We start from the raw sequence: 19,914 nt of genomic DNA, 5'->3' as shown, positions 1-19,914 counted from the left end.
TAAATATCGCATTGAAATTTCATGTTACTTATTTATGATTTAAAAAAGGGGTAATCATTTTGATGTTATGTATTTTGACTGTGGTGAATGTAGTAATGTGATGAACTATGGTATATCATGCTCTGGAGATGTTTCAATGAAATTCCGATATGCTGGTAAAGTTGATAGTTTTTAATTGTCTTCTGTTTTATGAGTTAATTAATTTCTACACTGTATACAGTAGATGACACTATGTGCCTTAAAAGTGAACTTAACAAACATATTGTATAAACACTGATTGAATATAAGAACTGTTGCAGCTGCCTCCACAGCACAGGGACACCTGCCCTTGGTCACACTCTACATCACTCTTCTTACCCTCTTCTAAAATTCCTTCTCTTCTCTTTTTTTAACTTCACCTTTACCTAGCACTTAAAAGTAAGACGGTAGGCTACTAATTTGCTTCCTGGCAAACTGGCAGAAGAATTTCAAAAGAAATGAGCTCACATGACTACCATTTCCCTAAGCATTACAACTGAAACCATATGAAACACTTATACTATGTACTATATCAGGACCTGAAGGGCTGACTTTTGATTTTTTGCACTTTGTAGTCATGACACAATGCACTATTTATTATTATTATTATTATTATTATTATTATTATTATTATTATTATTACATTATTTCACCTAACTGTTTCTATCAGTTATCTCACATGGACCTGTTTTTCAGAATTCTACCTTTAATTTTGATCAATTCTTTGATTATGCATTATGATGCTTCTTTTCATTAACTTTTCCCAGCAAAGCACAATGTCATCTATGCTGTAAAGTGCTGACTTACATTTATTGTTGTTCTTTGCAGATACTTTATTATGCATTTCATTTATTTTTATTTTTTATGTTATTAATGTTGTATTCTTATTTAAAATGCATTAATTTTATATAATACTGTGGAGCGGAGGGGGGTGGGGCCGGGCTAGAATGTCGCACGCCCGGTCCCCAATCGGCCTGATGGGGCGCGCGAGGGATAAAGGCGGCCGGTGACGATGGTTCGAGAGAGAAAGAATTACGGGCATGTCCGTCATGTGTTTATGTTTGTGTGCTTTTGGTTTGAGTTGAATTAAATATAATTTATATTGACAAGCCGGTTCTCGCCTCCTCCTTGCCCAGCTTAACTGTGTTACATATATATAACAATATAACTTCTTTATAACATTAGTTTGTGCCTCACCTTGAAGATGGTGATGATGTTTCTTTTCAATAGACCTTTTTCACAGGCTGCGATGACACATTTCTACCTTATTCATCAGTGTAAATCTCTTTTTTATATTATACATTTAAAATGTTGACTGTAAATATTGTCTAGGTTACTATTGTAACCTCCATTCCCTGATGGAGGGAACGAGACGTTGTGTCGAAGAAGCGACACTAGGGGTCTCTCTTGAGAGCCTCGCGCATCTCTCAACTTGAGAAAAGGCCATTGAGAAATTGGCAGACAGAATTTGCATGTCCCGCCCCCGGACGTACGGGTATAAAGGGAGGTAAACGCGTCCGTCCATTCAGGTTTTTGCCCTGAGGAGCCGAGAATGAGGTTTGGCCATAACAGTGGCTTGGTTCAGCGTCGTGGCCAGCAGGACACAACGTCTCGTTCCCTCCATCAGAGAACAGAGGTTACAATAGTAACCTAGACATTCCCAGTCTGTCGCTCACCTCGATGTTGTGTCGAAGAAGCGACACTAGGGGTCCATATTTAATCACGCCATGCTATGAAACGTGTACGTGCGCTGCTGAAGCAGGTATGGTCAGACAGTTGCATGCCAAAGTAACAGCCTGCGTCAGACTGCATGTACCCTTCCCCAACACCCCATAAAATCGTCATAAACCTTTTAGGATCCCGGCACCCCCGAAGGGGGAAACAAGGCGACGTGCCAAGCATGGGAGAAGGCCGTGCCCCCGTGCCTTTTCTCCCTCTATGTTTCTCACATAAAGTCAAAGTGGCTGGGGCCATCTTAACGCTATCACACGTATATGGGGAAGGCGTTCTTTTCCAACTCCTATTCTTTCAGGGGGAAAAGACCCTGTGGAGACCAACCACCTGCCCAGGCTGGGGGGAGGTAAAGAGTGGCGGAATACATCACATGGGTTTTCAGGCCACATGTGGAAATGGCGCGGTGTTAGATCCTACCTGCTGCGAGAGAGGAGGTGCTACAAACACGGCGACCGGGACCCAGCGGGGACTGCCCAAGGGAGACACGGGTCCGTCTGTAGGGGGACCATACTGCGGAAAATACACACAGGGGAATTAATCCACACAGGAGCCCATCCTGTGGAGTACCTATTCCAGTTCAGAGTAGTTTCAGTACCTGCAGTGGGTCTGGTCAGGAAATTCCTCTGCTGAATTCGCGGACCACAGGGCTAGCGAGGAGTCATCAAGGGAGCCGAGTTAGTGGGATCTCCTGGGATAAGAGCGCACGTGATCACTTCAGTGGAGGGGAAAGGTGCTAGGTGCAAGTGGTACACCCGGTCAGTTGTTCCGCATTACCGAGTTCTACCGGCTCGGAACTGAGAATCACGGGATGAGACCGACTCATCCCTGAGATTGTAAAATCTCGTAAAGGTATTGAGTGTTGCCCAGCCCGCTGCTCTGCATATGTCTTCTAGGGAGGTGCCATTGTCCAGTGCCCACGAGGATGCCACACTTCTCGTAGAGTGTGCTCGAACCAGTAAGGAGGCGGGCACGGCCTGGGTGTGATAGGCCAATGCTATGGCATCAACGACCCAGTGGGAAAGCCTCTGTTTGGAGACAGCATTCCCTTTCCGCTGTCAACCAAAGCACAGCACCGGACACAGCGACGAAAAGGCTGTGTCTGCCTCCTCCCAGGAACTCCAGGCAGGTGTCACTGACAGAGAACGCTTGCAGGTCCCCAACCCTCTTGATGGATGCGAGCGCAATCAGGAGGGCCGTCTTCAAGGCGTAAAGTTGCCTGGTAGAGGGAGCTCTGGCTTAAAGACATCTTTAAAAAGACGTGTCCTAAAAAGGACATTCAGCACCAACTGTGTATTGCTCTTTTAGAGAAAATAAACTCTTTTTAGGGAAAATAATCTCTTTTAGAAGCGCTGTTCGTGTCATGTGTTCCCCTAGTTATGTGATGTCCTGTTTTTCCCTCCATGTTCATGTGTCTTGTTTTCATTGGTTTATTGTTTCATTATGTTGTTATCAGTTCTAGTTATTTCATTGGTTCATGGTCATTGTCTTGTTATCTTGTTTATTAGTTCAGTCTTGTGATTGGTTATCTTGTTCATGTGTTCTCCCATGTCCATGTATTTATACCCTCATGTTTGCCATTGTCCTTTGTCAAGTATTGTTAATGTAACATGGTTGTTTTGTTAAAGTCAAAGTCATAGTCATAGTCCTGTTCATGTTTAGTTCTCGTTTATTGTTGGGGTTTTTGGAATTCACGTTTTGTTTAATAAACTGCACTTCGGTTCATCTACACGCTACACATGCTGGCAAGGACGAAGATGATGACATGGCCACCTCTGAGCCAGAGTTCCACGACATGGCCGCCAAGCCAGAGTTTCATGTCATGGCTGCCAAGCCAGCATCCCACGACATTGCCAATGAGCCCATGCCTGCCATGGCCAACGAGCCAACGCCCATGTCTGCCACAGCCAACGAGCCATCGTTACCAGCCTCGTCTTTCCCAGAGCCTGCATCGCCAACTTCGGCCTCACGGAAGAGGAGGAGGAGGAGGAGGAGGAGGAGGAAAAGGGATTTCGTCTCTGAGTCTCAGCCTGTGTTCACAACAACAGAGGTCGCTCCCGAGACTCTGTTCACACCCACAACCACAGAAGTTGTTCCCGAGACTCTGTTCATGCAATCTCAGTCCTTGCCCCCGACCACCGAGGTCATTCCAGAGTCTCTGTCTATGCCAGAGCCAGCTCCAGGCCAAGTCACAGCAATGCCTCGGCCTGTTCCATGCCATGTCACAGCCACGCCTCAGCCTGCTCCATGCCATGTCACAGCCACGCCTCAGTCTGCTCCATGCCATGTCACCGGCACGCCTGAGTCTGCTCCATACCATGTCACCGGCACGCCTGAGTCTGCTCCATACCATGACACTGGCACGCCTGAGTCTGCTCCATACCATGTCACCGGCATGCCTGAGTCTGCTCCATACCATGTCACTGGCATGCCTGCGTCTGCTCCATACCATGTCACCGGGGGGTCATATTTAGATGTGTTTTTGTTCATGTCTTGATTCCATGTCTTTTATTTTGAAAAGTTTAGTTCCTGTTCATGTCATGTGTTCCCCTAGTCATGCGATATCCTGTTTTTCTCTCCATGTTCATGCGTCTTGTTTTCATTGGTTTATTGTTTCATAATAATGTTATTAGTTCTAGTTATTTCATTGGTTCATTGTTTTGTTATATTGTTTATTAGTTCAGTCTTGTGATTGTTTATCTTGTTTATGTGTTCTTCCAAGTCCACGTATTCATACCCTCATGTTTGCCATTGTCCTTTGTCGAGGATTGTTAATGTAACACGGTTGTTTTGTTCAAGTCATAGTCATAGTCTTTTTTTTTGTCCCTCTATGTTTGTGATTGTTTTGACGGTTAATATGTATGGTGCTGTTGTGTTTGTTTTTCTACGCACCAACGGTGGAAACAAATTTCCTGTTTACGTTTATTTCTCGTTTATTGTTGGGGTTTTTGGAATTCACGTTTTGTTTAATAAACTGCACTTGGGTTCGTCTACACTTCATGTCATCGTCTCCATCCTTGCCAGCATCGTTACAGGTTCCATCTGTTTTTCTACCAAGTTAGATAGGGGAGTGTTTGGGAAACCTGTTTTAAAACAGGTCACTATTTTTGCAATTCTGTTATGTGATACTAGTACTGCAGAAAAGACACACTTTAACTTTAAGTAATTTATTAAAGATAAATATTGTGGCAATCTAGTATTAATTTATTTTAATTACATACCTATTACGATAATATGTAAATTAAGTAATTAATAAATAATAAATAATTCAAAACATAATTTCTAATCAACTTGTAAATATAATATAATATAATATAATACATTATAGCATATGTAATGTAATGTAATTTAAAGGAAATAAAATTATGGTTAACATGTGGATCAAATTGCAACTTTGACTATAGGGATTGAAAGGATAGGACTATTTAATGATTAAACTGATTTTTGGTACTAAAATTATTGACATTTATTTGTGGCAAATAAAAGGGAAGGATCACTTCAGATTAATTTTATCTAGTCATTTATTCCTTTGTAATTATTTGATAATATGGAATGTTTGATAAATATTACACAAATTAATATTTAAAACTAATAAAGCACTTCATGCTTTCATGCAGTATTTAGTAAGACTGGTTTTATACAGCATGGCTGTGTGTTTTTGTCAAACAGATGTGGGCTTCTGTTAGAGCTAGTGAACATCCATCGTCATCCATCCTGAGAGTTCCAAATGAGTTCCCACACCATAATCAGCTTTATTACAACTCAGAAAATTACACACCTCAGACTCGCATTAGGGGCTGAGGAACATGCTGTGGAACATGCTGTGAGTGATTAAAAGCACCCTTTGAGAAGACACTGATAGCCGCAAGGAATGAATGCGGAATACAAATTTTAATGCTTACAGGTATCACATCTATTTGGTGGACTAAACTGTGAGAGAAAACCAATACATAGAAAATCTCCTTAATACAAAGAGGCCAAAAGTTATAATCAAGAACACTTAATAATCAATGATTTCAGTCTGAGGACAGTAACACCCTGTCTACACAATGGACATGACTCACTTGCATCACGACTATGTTAAACTTGTGTCCCATTCCATTTTGTGCTGCACGCGCTGACGCTACTACTTCCAACAACACAAAAAAACATTCGTTTCGACACGTCCAGTGTAGACAGCCTCAAGATGTTGCACTGCGTCGCATCGCATCAAAAGACACGCCCAGTGTAGAAAGGGTGAAAGACATAGACAAGATGAAAACATCTGTCTAATCTGATAAATGTGGTTTCGGTCACCTAATTAAGGTTATTTCCATTGGTTGAGTACTGCAATGCAAAGTAAGTTATGTAGGCATCTCACCTTCTTGGTTTTGTCCATGGCTTTCAGAATGGAGACATTCAGGTCTTCCAAGGCAGCAAGAACTTTTTTATATTCTCCAAGGTGCTGAGAAAAGTATTCTAAGGGAATAGAATGCCGTTTGCAATATTAAAACGCATGTAACACAGTTTCATCACAATATTGACAAAATTGCATAATATAATTTGATATCTTATTTTAACTGAAAATGGAAGAACTTTGGATTTCCAATCTTAAATCTAGGCATTAGCAATAACATTTGAACCTTTGTTGACAATGTTCAAAGCAACATTTATGAGCTAATGTACTATATATATATATATATATATATATATATATATATATATATATATATATATATTAAACTAGTGGTCAACCGATATATCAACAATATTCTGACTTTTTTAATTGTCGCATCGGCCGATAAATTTTCCAGTTTAGCCAATATGTTTCTTGAGGATGGCGAGATTCACCTGCTTGCATGTGAAGCGACTGAGACATTGAAACGACCAGTCATGATTCGTTTTGCTGTTACGTGCCTGTGGGCGGGGCGTGGTCAAGTGTCCATCCGGAGAAAGAGAAAGCAGTAAAGGCACTTGCACCTGAGCTAGATTATGTTTAACACCTGTTTCTAATTCCAATGAGCATGGGGAGAGTGGAATATAAGCAGCCACACCACCAGCAGTGGTGAGAGAGAGTCTGGCACAAGGAAGTCCACAGTGCTCCTGAAGCTGTTGTGTTTAAGCTATTGTGTTTGTGAAGCTGATGTGTTTGAGTGACTATGTGTTTGTGAAGCTGATGAGTTTATCAAGTTGTAAAGCACTCAATTGGCTGATTAAAAGTCTGAACCTGAAAAACACACTTCCCTGTGTTCTCCTTCCTTTCCACTGTGAAGCTGTGTTACTCTGGTGCCGAAACCCCAGATCCTGAAGTGCGCCCCGTGGAGTCCTCTCAGTTGGCCGAGATACGAAGTCCATCACCTGCCTACAGCAGATGCACCAACAATCCATGCTTAAGCTACATCAAGACCAAGACCGACAGTTCTTTGGGATCCTCAGAGCTCAAGCAGAGGACCGGCATACGATTCAGAGCCTCCTCAGCAAGGAGAGAGCCCCGGTCACGCTTCTGAAGATGGGGGTGGAAGATGACCCAGAAGCCTTCCTCGACTTGTTTGTGCAAACCGCCAAGGTCTGGAGCTGATCAGTGGGCGGCCCTACTCCTCCCATTGCTGTCCAGGGAAGCCCAGCTTGCTGCACAACAACTGCCTCAGGCTAACCTCCTGGCCAACGAAGATCTGAGGAAGTCCATCCTTCAGCGGGTGGGTCGCAGTCCAGAGCAGTACCGCCAGCTCTTCCGGTCCATGAAGCTGGAGAAGACCAGCACCCATTTGCATTCACCCAACGGCTCCAAGACGCCTGCCGGAAATGGCTGCTGGCGGGGGATTGTGACATCGTGGGAGTTGTTGACAAGGTGATGCTGGAGCATTTTCATATCCTTATTTCGCAATTATAAATGAGCGGTTGCACAGAGTGACGCAGGATGCTCAAACAAATGAAGATACAACCCAGCTCTTAATACAGCAGAGTCATCTGGAAATGTTGTTCCAGGCAGACATAATCCAATGGCGGGGAAAGAAAAACACTGAACTGCCTAATAGCCCATTTTTATTGGTCGGGCATTGGGGCGATATCCGCAGGTTGTGTGCGGCATGCCGTGAATGTCAGATGGTGAATTCACCAGCCACCCCAAAAGCGCCATTGAGCCCCCTTCTGCAGATCGAGGTCCCATTCGAGAGAATTGGAATGGACCTTGTCGGGTCAATAGAGTGGTCAGCACGTGGACATTGCTTTGTATTAGTCCTAGTGGACTTTGCAATGTGATATCCGGAAGCTGTGCCTCCAAGAAGCATCTCAGCATGTAGTTTTGCGGAGGCACTCTTCAAAGTAATCTCCTGGGTGGCGATTCCGAAATAAATCCTCACCGATCAGGGCACAGCCTCTATGTCATGGACACTACGCAAGCTTTACGAATTATTGGGTTTTTAATCAATCCGCACCAGCATTTAATATCCACAAATAGATGGCCTGGTGGAGTGATTTAATAAAACCCTTAAAAATATGATTCGTAAGTTAGTGCATGAGGATGCTCCAAATTACTCGCCAAGTGGCAAATTACCCATTGAGGTCACGTGACAAGTGGGGGATCCCGATAGAGGGGACACACGTCAAATATATCACCTTGACCTAGGTGCCAAGTTGCAACAGGAGTTTGCAGATGTGTTTTCCCCTCTACCGTGTGGTACGAACCTCATCCAGCACCACATCGAGACCGAACCCTGGGTAGTGGTACTTTGCTACCCTACCAATTGCCCAAGCACAAAAAGGAAATTGTCCACGAAAAATTGGATGCAGTGCTCGACATGGGGTTAATAGAGGAATCCCATAGCGATTGGTCCAGCCCGGTTGTTCTAGTTCCTAAGAGCGACGGGTCTGTACGGTTCTGTGTGGATTATAGAAAAGTCAATACGATATCTAAATTTGAAGCATATCCAATGCCTCACGTTGATGAGTTGCTCGATTGGTCGATTGGCACTGCTCTATTTTATTAGTCACTGGATTTGACAAAGGGTTATTGGCAGATCCTCTTGACAACAATTTCCTGTGAAAAAACGGCCTTCTCCACACTGTTTGAATTACACCACTTAATGACACTTCTGTTTGGTTTGTTTGGGGACCTGGCTACATTTCAGCATCTCATGGACCGAATGCTCAGACTGCATTCAGCATATGCCACTGCCTATTTAGATGATATCATAATTTTCTGTTATGATTGGCAGAAGCATATCTGAGGGCGGTTCTGAGATCGCTACAACGAGTGGGACTCACAGCAAACCCTATGAAGTGCAGGTGGAGGTACGGTATCTGGGGTTCCATTTGGGCCTCAGGCAGGAGCGTCCCCAAATTGATAAGACAGTGGCAATTGCAAACATCCCGAGGCCCTAGACCAAAAAGGGGTGAGACAGTTCCTGGGGCTGGCTGGCTATTATAGGAGATTCGGGCCTAATTATTTGGATGTCACCAGCCTGCTGACTGATCTTACTAAAAAGGGAGCTCCAGACCCAGTCCAGTGGATGGAGTAGTGTAAACAGGCATTCAAGCAGGTTAAAGCCGCACTTTGCTAGGTGTAGCTTTTAAATTCACCCGATTTATGTCTCTCTTTTGTCTTGCAGACGGACGCTTCAGACAGAGGGCTGGGGGCTGTGCTCTCACAGGTGTTCGAGGGGGAGGAGCGCCCGGTGCTGTACATTAGCCTCAAGCTAAGTACAGCACCTTAGAAAAGGAGTGTCTTGCCATCAAGTGGGTGGTCCTCACTCTCCGGTACTACCTGTTGGGGTGGGCCTTCACCCTCTGCTCGTATCACGCCCCACTCCAATGGCTCCACCGCATGAAAGATACTAATACGCGAATGACCCGTTGGTATCTGGCTCTTCAGCCATTTACGTTCAAGGTGGTCCACAGACCGGGGGGCGCAAATAGCTGTCATCGACCTCCTTTCCAGAAATGGGGGGGGTTGTCTGGCCGGCTGTCCCCCGGGCCTGAGTCGGGCGGTGGGTATATGTGGTAGCGGGGGCGTGGTCAAGCGTCTGTCTAGAAAGAGAGAAAGCGGTAAGGGTGCTTGCACCTGAGCTAGATTATTTTTAACACCTGTTTCTAATTCCAGTGAGCATGGGGAGAGAGGCATATAAGCAGCCACACCACCATCAGAGGAGAGAGAGCGTCTGGCACATGGAAGGCCACGGTGCTCAAATATGCAGATATCTCGTTTAAACAGATGTAATAAACCAACCTCAGCAGATCCAGCGTTCTGTGGAGCGCTCATTTATTTACCTCTAACGTATTCTATCAGCCTCTCCTCAACAGTTTCCTGTCACCTTTAACTTTCTTTTCAAATGATAAAAGGCAAATATCAATAAAACTGGTATTATACACCATTCACAAATATGCAAGTATCCTCCCGTCGAGTGCTCATCTAATATCTTCCTCTGAGGTGCGTATTCTATCAGCCAGAATCAAAACTTCAGGATCAGGATCAAACATTCCTCTGATTCATAGATCATGATGGTCACTCCATGTTACTCCAAGCAGGTGAGCCAGGCCGTTTAAACTGTCAGGAGATTGAGGCTTGCACTGGATCCGCATGAGCGTGTGAGTGCAATTTCAAGGCTGTGTCTGAAATCAGGAAAATGCTGCCGCCGGAGGCTGTATACGGAGGTATGATGAAAATAAGGTGCTTTTTTGTTGTTGTTGTTGCAAAAAACAACATCAAAGTGTTCAATTCTAGTGATTTTGATTTATTTTCTTGAGTATGTGTAGCATTCATGTAACTATTGGCTAAAGCATTTCTTAAAAAGCAAAATAGGACAATTTAAACTGTATCCAGCGCTGTATTTGTAATTTTACCGATATTGTTTTACTGTTTGAGAAACTGCTCAAAATTATGCAGTGAGAGATACTCCGAACGAATTGTTCAGAATCACAAATCGATTCAGACAGTTTTGCAAGCCCATTCACTGAAAAGAACAAACAAAAAAGATTTATTCATTCACAAATTGGGCACTGTTAGTTATTTTAAACAGCCAACAGAAATACGGGACATATTTCATAATTGATTAAATATTCTGAATGATAAACTTAAAAGAAGTTGATTACTGAAGCGATTTCTTTGTATTTTATTGTCATTTGTTTCATTTAATATTTAGTTTTTTCAGATGTAAAACAGTTATACATATAAATGATGCGATCCAAAGTGCATTTGAACAGCGGTGAAACACTTTCTTATGATGTGTTACATTCATACGAGCAGACAGAGAAGTACATTTGAAGTAAGTTTGGAGCAAAATAATTACAAATAAACCTTGTGTAAATTGTCAGCTTTACGCTAAGCTAAAATGCTATTTCTTGCTATTTTACATGCACGTTACCAGGCACGATCATATTTTTTCATACAGAAAATTCATGTTTGATCATAATTAATTTTTTTCTAGTAAGACCTTTGATATTAGGCAAAAAACGTCTAGGTTACTATTGTAACCTCTGTTCCTAATGGAGGGAACGAGACGTTGTGTCAAAGAATCGACACTAGGGGTCTCTCTTGAGAGCCTCACGCATCTCTGAACTTGAGAAAAGGCCATTGAGTAATTGGCAGACAGAATTTGCATGTCCCGCCCCCGGACACACAGGTATAAAGGGAGGGAAATGCGTCTGTCCATTCCGAATTTTTCTTCAGCGGTTGTGTGATCAGCTAGCTGCATTCACGAGATTGTTCACTTCATCACTGCAAGAGTGTATGCCGTTGGATCTATGGCGCATATCAGCAGCTTTCTCCTTCTCTGCACAGCAGTGCAGCTTTGCCCCTGGGCGCTTTGACAGCGCTTCTAAAAGAGAATATTTTCCTAAAAGAGTTTATTTCTCTAAAAAAGCAATACACAGCTGGCATTGAACGTCCTTTTCAAGATGTGTCTTTCTAAAGATGTCTTTCCGCCCCTGTGTAGTTCCTGGATGCGGTCGAATTTCTCTCCAATTCTGACGGTCATAAGAGCTGCCTCGTGTGCCTGGGCTGCGATCACACGCAGGCAGCATTTTATGAATGGTTCATGTTCTCAGTGCGAGAACATACGTAGCCATGGCAACGTTGCTCACGAGAGAAAGCCACTTCAGCCGCCCCCGCACCGCTCCTCCTTCCTACGCGATTGGGGCCGGCGCGGCTGGCGTTGAAGGCGATTTGGGGCATACAGGGAGCTCGGTTTCACCGGGTAAATCCCCACGAACCCACGGATGATGATTTCGCCGCGGCATCGGAGAGCGTCACAGCCTGGGCAGGTGGTGGTCTCCGCGAGGTATTTTCCCCCTAAAAGAATAGGAGTTGGAAAAGAATGCCTTTCCTGAAGCATGTGATAGCGTTAAGATGGCCCCAGCCCCTTTGACTCTATGTAAGAAACATAGAGCCGTGTGGCTGGCACGGTTTGCTCCCATGCTTGGCACGTCGCAAATTCTGTCTGCCAATCTGCCAAGTAGAAGTGAGCGACAGACGGGGATATCATATTATTGATTATAATTTTTGTATTGATTTCCTGTAAAAATATCTTAAAATCTCAATTTGATGTATCTTGTTTTAGAAACAACACTGCATAAGATATTTAGATTTTTCAGAGAATGTATTTTTAACATGTGTATTTTGTCTTACTGTACTGGCAGAGTTTTTATAGTCAAAACAAGTGCAAAAATCTACCAGTGCTAAAGAAGTAATCCAAAGTATTTAGAATATGTTACTGACCTTGAGTAATCTAACGGAATACTTTACAAATTACATTTTACAGCATGTAATCTGTAATCTGTAGTGGAATACATTTCAAATACATTCCCAACACTGTCTACAAGTAAATGTCTTATTCATTATGGACTGTATTTACAATTGGTTTGATTCAGTATTTTTTGAGTAAATGTGATTGCTAATGTAGACATGCCATCCATGGTTGCTGGACTACTGTGTGTACTGTTATTACCTTCTTCCTAATATATTAACAATTTCTTTATGCTCAGATACAGTATATTAAAAAAATGTATGACTAATCATAAATCTGAATAAACTGCTATCTACCATTTAAAATACTATATAATTTTTTAGCGGCATATCAGCCACCCTGCTCTCTCGGCCATTAAAAAACCCATATCGGTTGACCACTATTTTAAACAAATATATTTTTGCATGTTTCAGTGCAATGCAATTCTTATGGTATTACTACAATATATTTTACATTTGCTTTTCATTACTACAAACTAGTATCACTGAAAAATACACTATTGCAAGACAAGCACAATTTTAATGGTAGTTCAAAACATCCCAGCAACGTTTTCAATAAAAAGTTTTAATTCTTACCACAGAGTTCATCTGTGTCCACATTGCTGAAAGCAGATTATAAACAAACATGTTAATTTATTTTCCATAACATGAACATTACAACATTTTAGAGGACATCTGATTTGCATTTAAATGTGATCTAATGTTGTGTGGTGATTGCAAGCTTTGCAGACAGCATCTTGCTCAAAGGGGAATGCTCTGTGATGTGTGCATAATGAGAGAGGTTCATCATCAGACGGCTAGACTCTGACCCTGGGTAAGACCCACGAGCCAACACTGAGCCTCACTGACAACTCTGTGTCTCAACTCTGCCCTGATTAGAGCCCCAGTGCCATGAGGGAGCAGACTGGCATCTGCCACACTGAGAATATTAGAATATAATGTGTCTAACGTGTGTGTGTGTGGGATAGACTAGGCCAGGGCTAGTTGTCACACTTTTTACTCCAGTGAACAGTTCTCTAGGAAGGTTTATTTTTGGAAGTCAATTTCTGCACATACACCTTCAAGCCTTGGTTACAAAAAAAACCTATTGAACATTTCCAATGTTAATTCCCAGTGAAAAGACTAACCCTAGAGTAGGGCATGATGAGACACAGGGATACTGCTGTTTATTAACACTGATTTGAGAAGAATGGCCCATTTTAAAAATAACAACAAAAGCCATCTTCCACAACATACAGTGTCTGTATTTTAAATGTAGTATAAGATATTTAATGGCTTTTTAGCAAAAAGTAGGACTAAACCTAAACAATCATGAAACAAAAGGAAAAAGGTAACATAGAAAAATATCAAACCTTTGTTTTGGCCAACAGAAAATATAATTAATGAATTAAAATCCCAGTGTGGTTTTATTGTGTTAACACAACAATTATAAAAAAATATATAAATAATTTTGAGGACAGCATTCAAAATCATTACTTGTAATATCAACATACTGTTTCTGCATGTTCATGTACCCTGAAAACAACAACATTCCGTAGAATTGTCATCCAGGATCAGACATTTTTGCATAAATTAATTTGTGTTCACCTTTCCCTATATGCTACTGATTACGTGTTTCACAAGCCCGCTTATATAGAAAGCTGAGCGCCAAACTCTCAATGTCATTGGCTCAATTCAGTTGCATCTGAATTGGCGTGATCCTATAAGATTTCAGAAATTGGAGAAAAGGAGTTTTTCCCATAATGTCAGCGACATGATTTAAGTAACCAAAATCGAAAGGGAATTTATATCATCTGTCATAATCCCAGTACAGAATTCCTCTGTATCATCTGTATCATCTTCAGATTTCACACATATAGTTCGTCAGGCAAAATGCAAAAAAAGTTGTGGAGGTTTAAATGAGGAGTTGGACATAAAGTCAAATATATTTTTTATTTTTCTTTAATGTTTCTTCAATTATGTGATTGTAAATCACAGAAAAACAACTTAAGTCAGGTAATCTTGCTATTGGCTGATTCCATAAGTCTTCTTTACTTTGACTTTTAATTGGAAGACGTCACACTCTCCCATCTGATTTTAACATTTAAACTCTTGTTTAAGTTTCTATTTATAAGATTTCTTGCTACTTATGTTCTTGTAACCCTGATGAAGGCCTGTGTTTCAAAACAAGTTCAAACTCTCTAATCCACAAGTGTTGCTGGTTTTACATTTTATTAGGTAAATGCTCTGCATAACAAGTCAGCACTGTGCAGTTTGGCTTGTATTAGAGAAAGAATTAAATGAATGAATGAATCAATGAATAATTGCTTGACTCAAAACAATATTATGCATGTGGTAAAGGGAAACGGCGACAATTATGTTGGCACAGGAAAGTGTTTTTTCTTTTAAATACTACATCAAACCCAAATCTGCCCCAGTCACACAATGAATGGAAAATAAAATCAGAATCACATTCCCATCAAACACTTACAACAAAGGAACCATGCACCAGCCAGGAGAGCTGCTGCTATGGAAACCAAGATGACTTAAGTGACATGGAATAATTCAGCGAGGAGGTGAAAGAGAGATGAGGATCGACTTCTTCGCATATGCTATGCATACTTTGCTAAACATAAATTAATCTGGAAAGATGATACGTAAATACAACACATAAATGTAAAAATATGGAAATCTCCTTAGAAATATTCCTAAATAGTATACAGTATATACCAGGGGTGGACTGGGACGAGAAAGTGTCCCTGGATTTTACATAGGAACCTTTTTTTGTGGGGGGTCGCTGTCCTTTTCTGCATAATGCGGCCCCCTTCGGCATATCGCGGTGCCGTTTTGTGGCACTCTTCAGAATGTCTTTGCTAGTTCGGCATAACGCGCAGGCCTGTTTGAGCTAATCATGGCCCATTCGGCCCCGTTAGGCCCGTTTCGTGGCCAGCCAATGGGGAAAAGTTCCAGGTCTCCCTATGACCAGTCCACCCCTGGTATACACATTTTCAAGAAGAACAATCATACCTCTTGTTTTGGTGAGCCAGTAGTTACTTCTAAGTCTAACGATGTAAAATGAAGCATATTATTTTTTCACCTCTTACAAAGTAAAACTTGACAATTTCTTTTGGCAGATCATACATTATTTATGAAACTCTTACAATCTTTATTTAAGACAAGCACAAAATAAAGAGGAATCAAACTTTTAAAAGCTTATGCCTCTTTATCTCTCTCACGCAAACACAACACACACACACACACACACACACACACACACACACAACATGGACCAATGACGTGCCTGAGAAGCCAGAAGCAAAATAAGCATCAGTTTGACATGAGTGCTTCGTGTTTGAGAGAGAAAGCACCCTTGCCCTTATGGATATTACTAACAAAGTCGTATGACATCATCAGGGCAGAGTGGCTGCTGGGTAAGCCAGAGTGTGTGTGTGGCTGCATCACATTCCACCTCCTAGATCAATCAGTATACCAAGAACACAAATTTGGGCACTAATAAGGGCCTTAATTTCATAAAAAACACTGAAACACTAATGTCTACATGAGACGTGATTACGAGGTTGTGCATAACACACCACTTTGTATGAAAAAAGATGCAATGAAAGAGAACGGTGACTGAGGCTAAATTCATGTTCTTTTGTGATCCACAGAAGAGGGAAAGTCATATGGGTTTAAAACAACATGAGGGTGAGTAAATGATGACAGATTTTTCATATTTGGATGAACTCTTCCTTCAAGCCAATCTTGCATGTTTACTATGTATAGACACTGATACATTTTTGTTGAAAATCATACAACAAATATAGCAAGAGCAGTGCAGGCATGTTTGAATGTGAGAAGGAAGTATACGAGTGATATCAGCAATACTTACTCCGTGTTATGAGTATCAATCATATGGAAAAGCTCCTTCAGTTCATCTCCCGACAGAACGCCATCTGAGAAATAAGCCTTGAACTCTTCAAAGGACAGCTTCCCATCATCTATTGAAAGATAATGTGGTTACAAAAAAAGTTGCCTTGAAAAAATCTCATTCATAATAGTTTTGCCAATTTAATAAATAAAGTGTTACAAGCATCAGTTGTTACGTGTATAACTGAAAAGGGAAGTGAAGTTTGTCATACTTCAGACCAGGATCAGAGACTTGACAAAAAGGCAGTATTTAAAATGTGAGGCTGATGGGGGTTTTTTTTCTTCCCTTTTCGCCCTAATTTGGAATGCCAAGTTCCCAATGCGCTCTAGGTCCTCGTGGTGGCGTAGTGACTCGCCTCACTCCGGGTGGTGGAGGATAAATCTCAGTTGCCTCCTTGTCTGAGACCGTTAATCCGCATATCTTATTGTGTGGTTTGTTGAGCGTGTTACCGTGGAGACATAGTGTGTGTGTAGGCATCACGCTATTCCCCGCAGCATCCACGCACATCTCACCATGCGCCCCACAGAGAGAGAACCACATTATAGTGACCACGAGGAGGTTAACCCACGTGACTCTACCCTCCCTAGCAACCGAGCCAATTTGGTTGCTTAGAGGACCTGGCTGGAGTCCCTCAGCATGCCCTGGATTCAAACTCGTGACTCCAGGGGTGGTAGCCAGCGTCTTTACTAGGCCTATCAAGTTTGGGTTTTATAGGAACCTTTAGCTGTCAGATATATGTATTCATTTTTCTCAGTTTTGGAAAAAGAGTGTTTTCGAAGGTGAATGTGAAGAAAACACTCCCATCAACAGCAATATCAACAATATCTCTTAATATACCATACAGTTAAATGTATAGAGCTGTATAATATAACATAAAGATTATTATTTGAATTATTTTAACGGAGCGTTTATTGATATCTTGTGCATTATTTACAGCTTCTTCTGTAATTCATGTTGATTTGGTTTAATAAGTGTAGCAGCCATGATTTATTCCATTGATTCAAAAGTATTTGACTTGAATGGATGGCACACAGTTTATTTATATGGTTCCAAAGAAAGACATGCCCTTAGAAAGAAGAAAACGCAAAATTAAAAACGCAAAAAATTAATTCCTTAGCATAAATAGCACCTGCCACACAGCACTGCTATTTGCACTCATAGTCTGTTGCAAACACTGAAATTACAGACAACCTGCACCCCATGTGTTGCTTTAATGGCGTGGCGTGTTAAGAGCTGTGAATGTGTTTACAACACGACATACAACAGCATAGTGCGAGGTAGAGAGTGAAATTACAATTATTAATCAATGTAAATCTTCTGCTGATGCACTCTGTAACGGTGCTGTGATTCCTCATTCAAATTCATTTGTGTTTCAGTACACATGATTTCTCAGACTTAATACTGACTCTCCTGATAGTTAAATAACAAAGTTAAGACTGAATAATGTTTTACTACCATGTATGGTGAACATGAGAAACAAAATCATGGAATCTTAATTTGCAAGGCATGAACCGAACTTCAAAAAACAATGCTGATCAATGTTATATCTGAATTTCACACCCTCCATGAAGTTTAGCTCCAAAAACCGAAGCAAAGAGGACAGTTGGGAGGAGCATGATGACATTTGTTTGGTGTCACTGTACTAAAATATTGACTATCATTAAAGAACGCTTGGACAGGCTTGTGTTTCCATGACAACAGAGCACCAGCCATAGCTGGGACAGGACAACCAATGGAACATATGGAAGCGCCATATGAGTATTGTGCACCAGTCTATAAAACACATTTTATCATGCAGGTGAACAACAAATGGTGTCTTACCATTTTTGTCAGCTCTTCTCAATATCTGAAAGCAAATAGGAGAATATGAGTACAAAACCAAAGGCTATGGAAAATTCATGCTGTGTTGTTGATGTAAAGGGATGTTAGCGCTCTAAATTATTTAGGTCGAGCCCTAAAAAGATCAGAGATGAAAGAAAAAGTCATGATGGCTATGTTGACTTTGAACACCCAGTCTGAGCTCAGGGACACTGAGGCGGTCTGGTGGATGTGGTCCCAATTCACAGCAAGAATATTCACACTCTAAATATGGTCTGCTGGTAGACATGCCAAGACTATGCTGAATTTAGCCTCCTCTTTAGAGGAAAGAAGAAAAAAAACTATGCCAACAGTTTGTCAGGGTAGTGTGTTATTCCAATATAATAATAAACAATAAACACCTCATACAGGGAGAATTTTTAGACTGCATACTACCATTTAATTAGGAACTGAAACCACACTTACAACTCGTCTTTCAGAGAGACTGTCATTATGGTTAAAGCAGATCAGTGTCCATTGTAGAGCAGAAAAAGAGATTATTATCTAATAATTTTACTATTATTTACTATTAAATATAAAATTTTGTAAACAAGGCAACCTATTAATATGCAAGGATGCATGGAATTTTTAAATATGCATTGATCTGAATGATGTATACACTATGCACAGGGCATTACATACGTCTAAAGTGAATATCTATGGAGGATGTTTGTCTCACATCACTTGGACATGACTTCAAGATTAAACCAAGACCTGAGATCAGTTCACATGACACCCCAATTTTGAAACAGATAGCTGATACCAAAACTGATGGTTAGATGCCAAAACTGTCTTTTTAAAGATGGCAAAACAGAATTGCACCATTACTATAAACATGTAGCCTAAAAGTCTGAATCCACTTATACAGACATGAATCAATTAATCGTTCAGTCCATTAAATAAATGTCCAAATAGTTACAGACACAGTCAGAGAAGATTTAAGGAATGAATAATAATGTAAAATTCAACCCAAAATGAATTAATTAATTAATTAATAACTGAATTCCGATCATTTTAATAGATTGCTGTATAAGAGCAAATTATCCAAATTCGGTGACCGTGTGCGATTTTATTGTAGAGATGATTGATAAAACCCCAAATCAGCTCTAATGGATCTATCAACAGGTCTTTGAAATATTTCAAGGTAAATTCTCTTGAACTTCTCTATTTTCCCTTTATCTTTCAACACAATTATTAAGTGTTTAATTTAATTGTGAGACAAGAACTGAAAAACGAAACAAAACACACAATTCGTTATAAAATACTTACATCCAAAAATATTGACATGCCTTTCTTTAACTCGATCGGAGTACTGGCTTCATCTGAAAGTGGCTGGACCTCTTCAGAACAATCCATATTTATTCCTTGTGATAAATAATAATCTGTAACTCTTGCCTTTGTTTAGTATCGTAAACCCTCAATCGTCCCCACAATTGAGCGTGCAACCAGTGTGAGCGCGCTATCTTCAGTGTCAATGTAATGCGCGTGAAAGGAATATCCCGCTTTTACTCCACTGATGAGCCACAGGTCTCCTGATACTGCATGTGCGCTGCGCAACTATCAAGCAACTCATCATTCCCTCCCTACTATTCTCTCAGTATTACTATTCTGGAATTATTATGTATCTATTATCTCACCAAACTTTTTCTTGTTATTATTGCCTACCAATAGATTTTTCATATAT

The 19,914-nt window shown here is 41.0% G+C and overlaps 1 protein-coding gene across 2 annotated transcripts in view; it reads right to left on the bottom strand.

The window, feature by feature from the left end:
- Positions 1-19,710, bottom strand: part of LOC127651069 (N-terminal EF-hand calcium-binding protein 1-like) — a 73,130-nt gene extending 53,420 nt beyond the window's left edge. For both annotated transcript variants that reach the window (XM_052136775.1, XM_052136776.1), the window contains exons 1-5: positions 19,500-19,710; positions 18,195-18,219; positions 16,335-16,443; positions 13,043-13,068; positions 6,110-6,207 (exon numbers count right to left, since the gene is read on the bottom strand). In XM_052136775.1, the coding sequence (XP_051992735.1) occupies positions 6,110-6,207; positions 13,043-13,068; positions 16,335-16,443; positions 18,195-18,219; positions 19,500-19,586 (345 nt within the window). In that variant the 5' untranslated portion in view covers positions 19,587-19,710. The remainder of the gene's footprint in view (positions 1-6,109; positions 6,208-13,042; positions 13,069-16,334; positions 16,444-18,194; positions 18,220-19,499) is intronic.
- Positions 19,711-19,914: the final 204 nt, after the last annotated feature.

The sequence above is a fragment of the Xyrauchen texanus genome, chromosome 10 (genome assembly GCF_025860055.1).
Source record: "Xyrauchen texanus isolate HMW12.3.18 chromosome 10, RBS_HiC_50CHRs, whole genome shotgun sequence".
In the NCBI taxonomy this organism is placed as follows: domain Eukaryota; kingdom Metazoa; phylum Chordata; class Actinopteri; order Cypriniformes; family Catostomidae; genus Xyrauchen; species Xyrauchen texanus.
The sequence above is the reverse complement of the archived record's forward strand: the minus strand, read 5'-3'. Positions and strand labels throughout refer to the sequence as shown.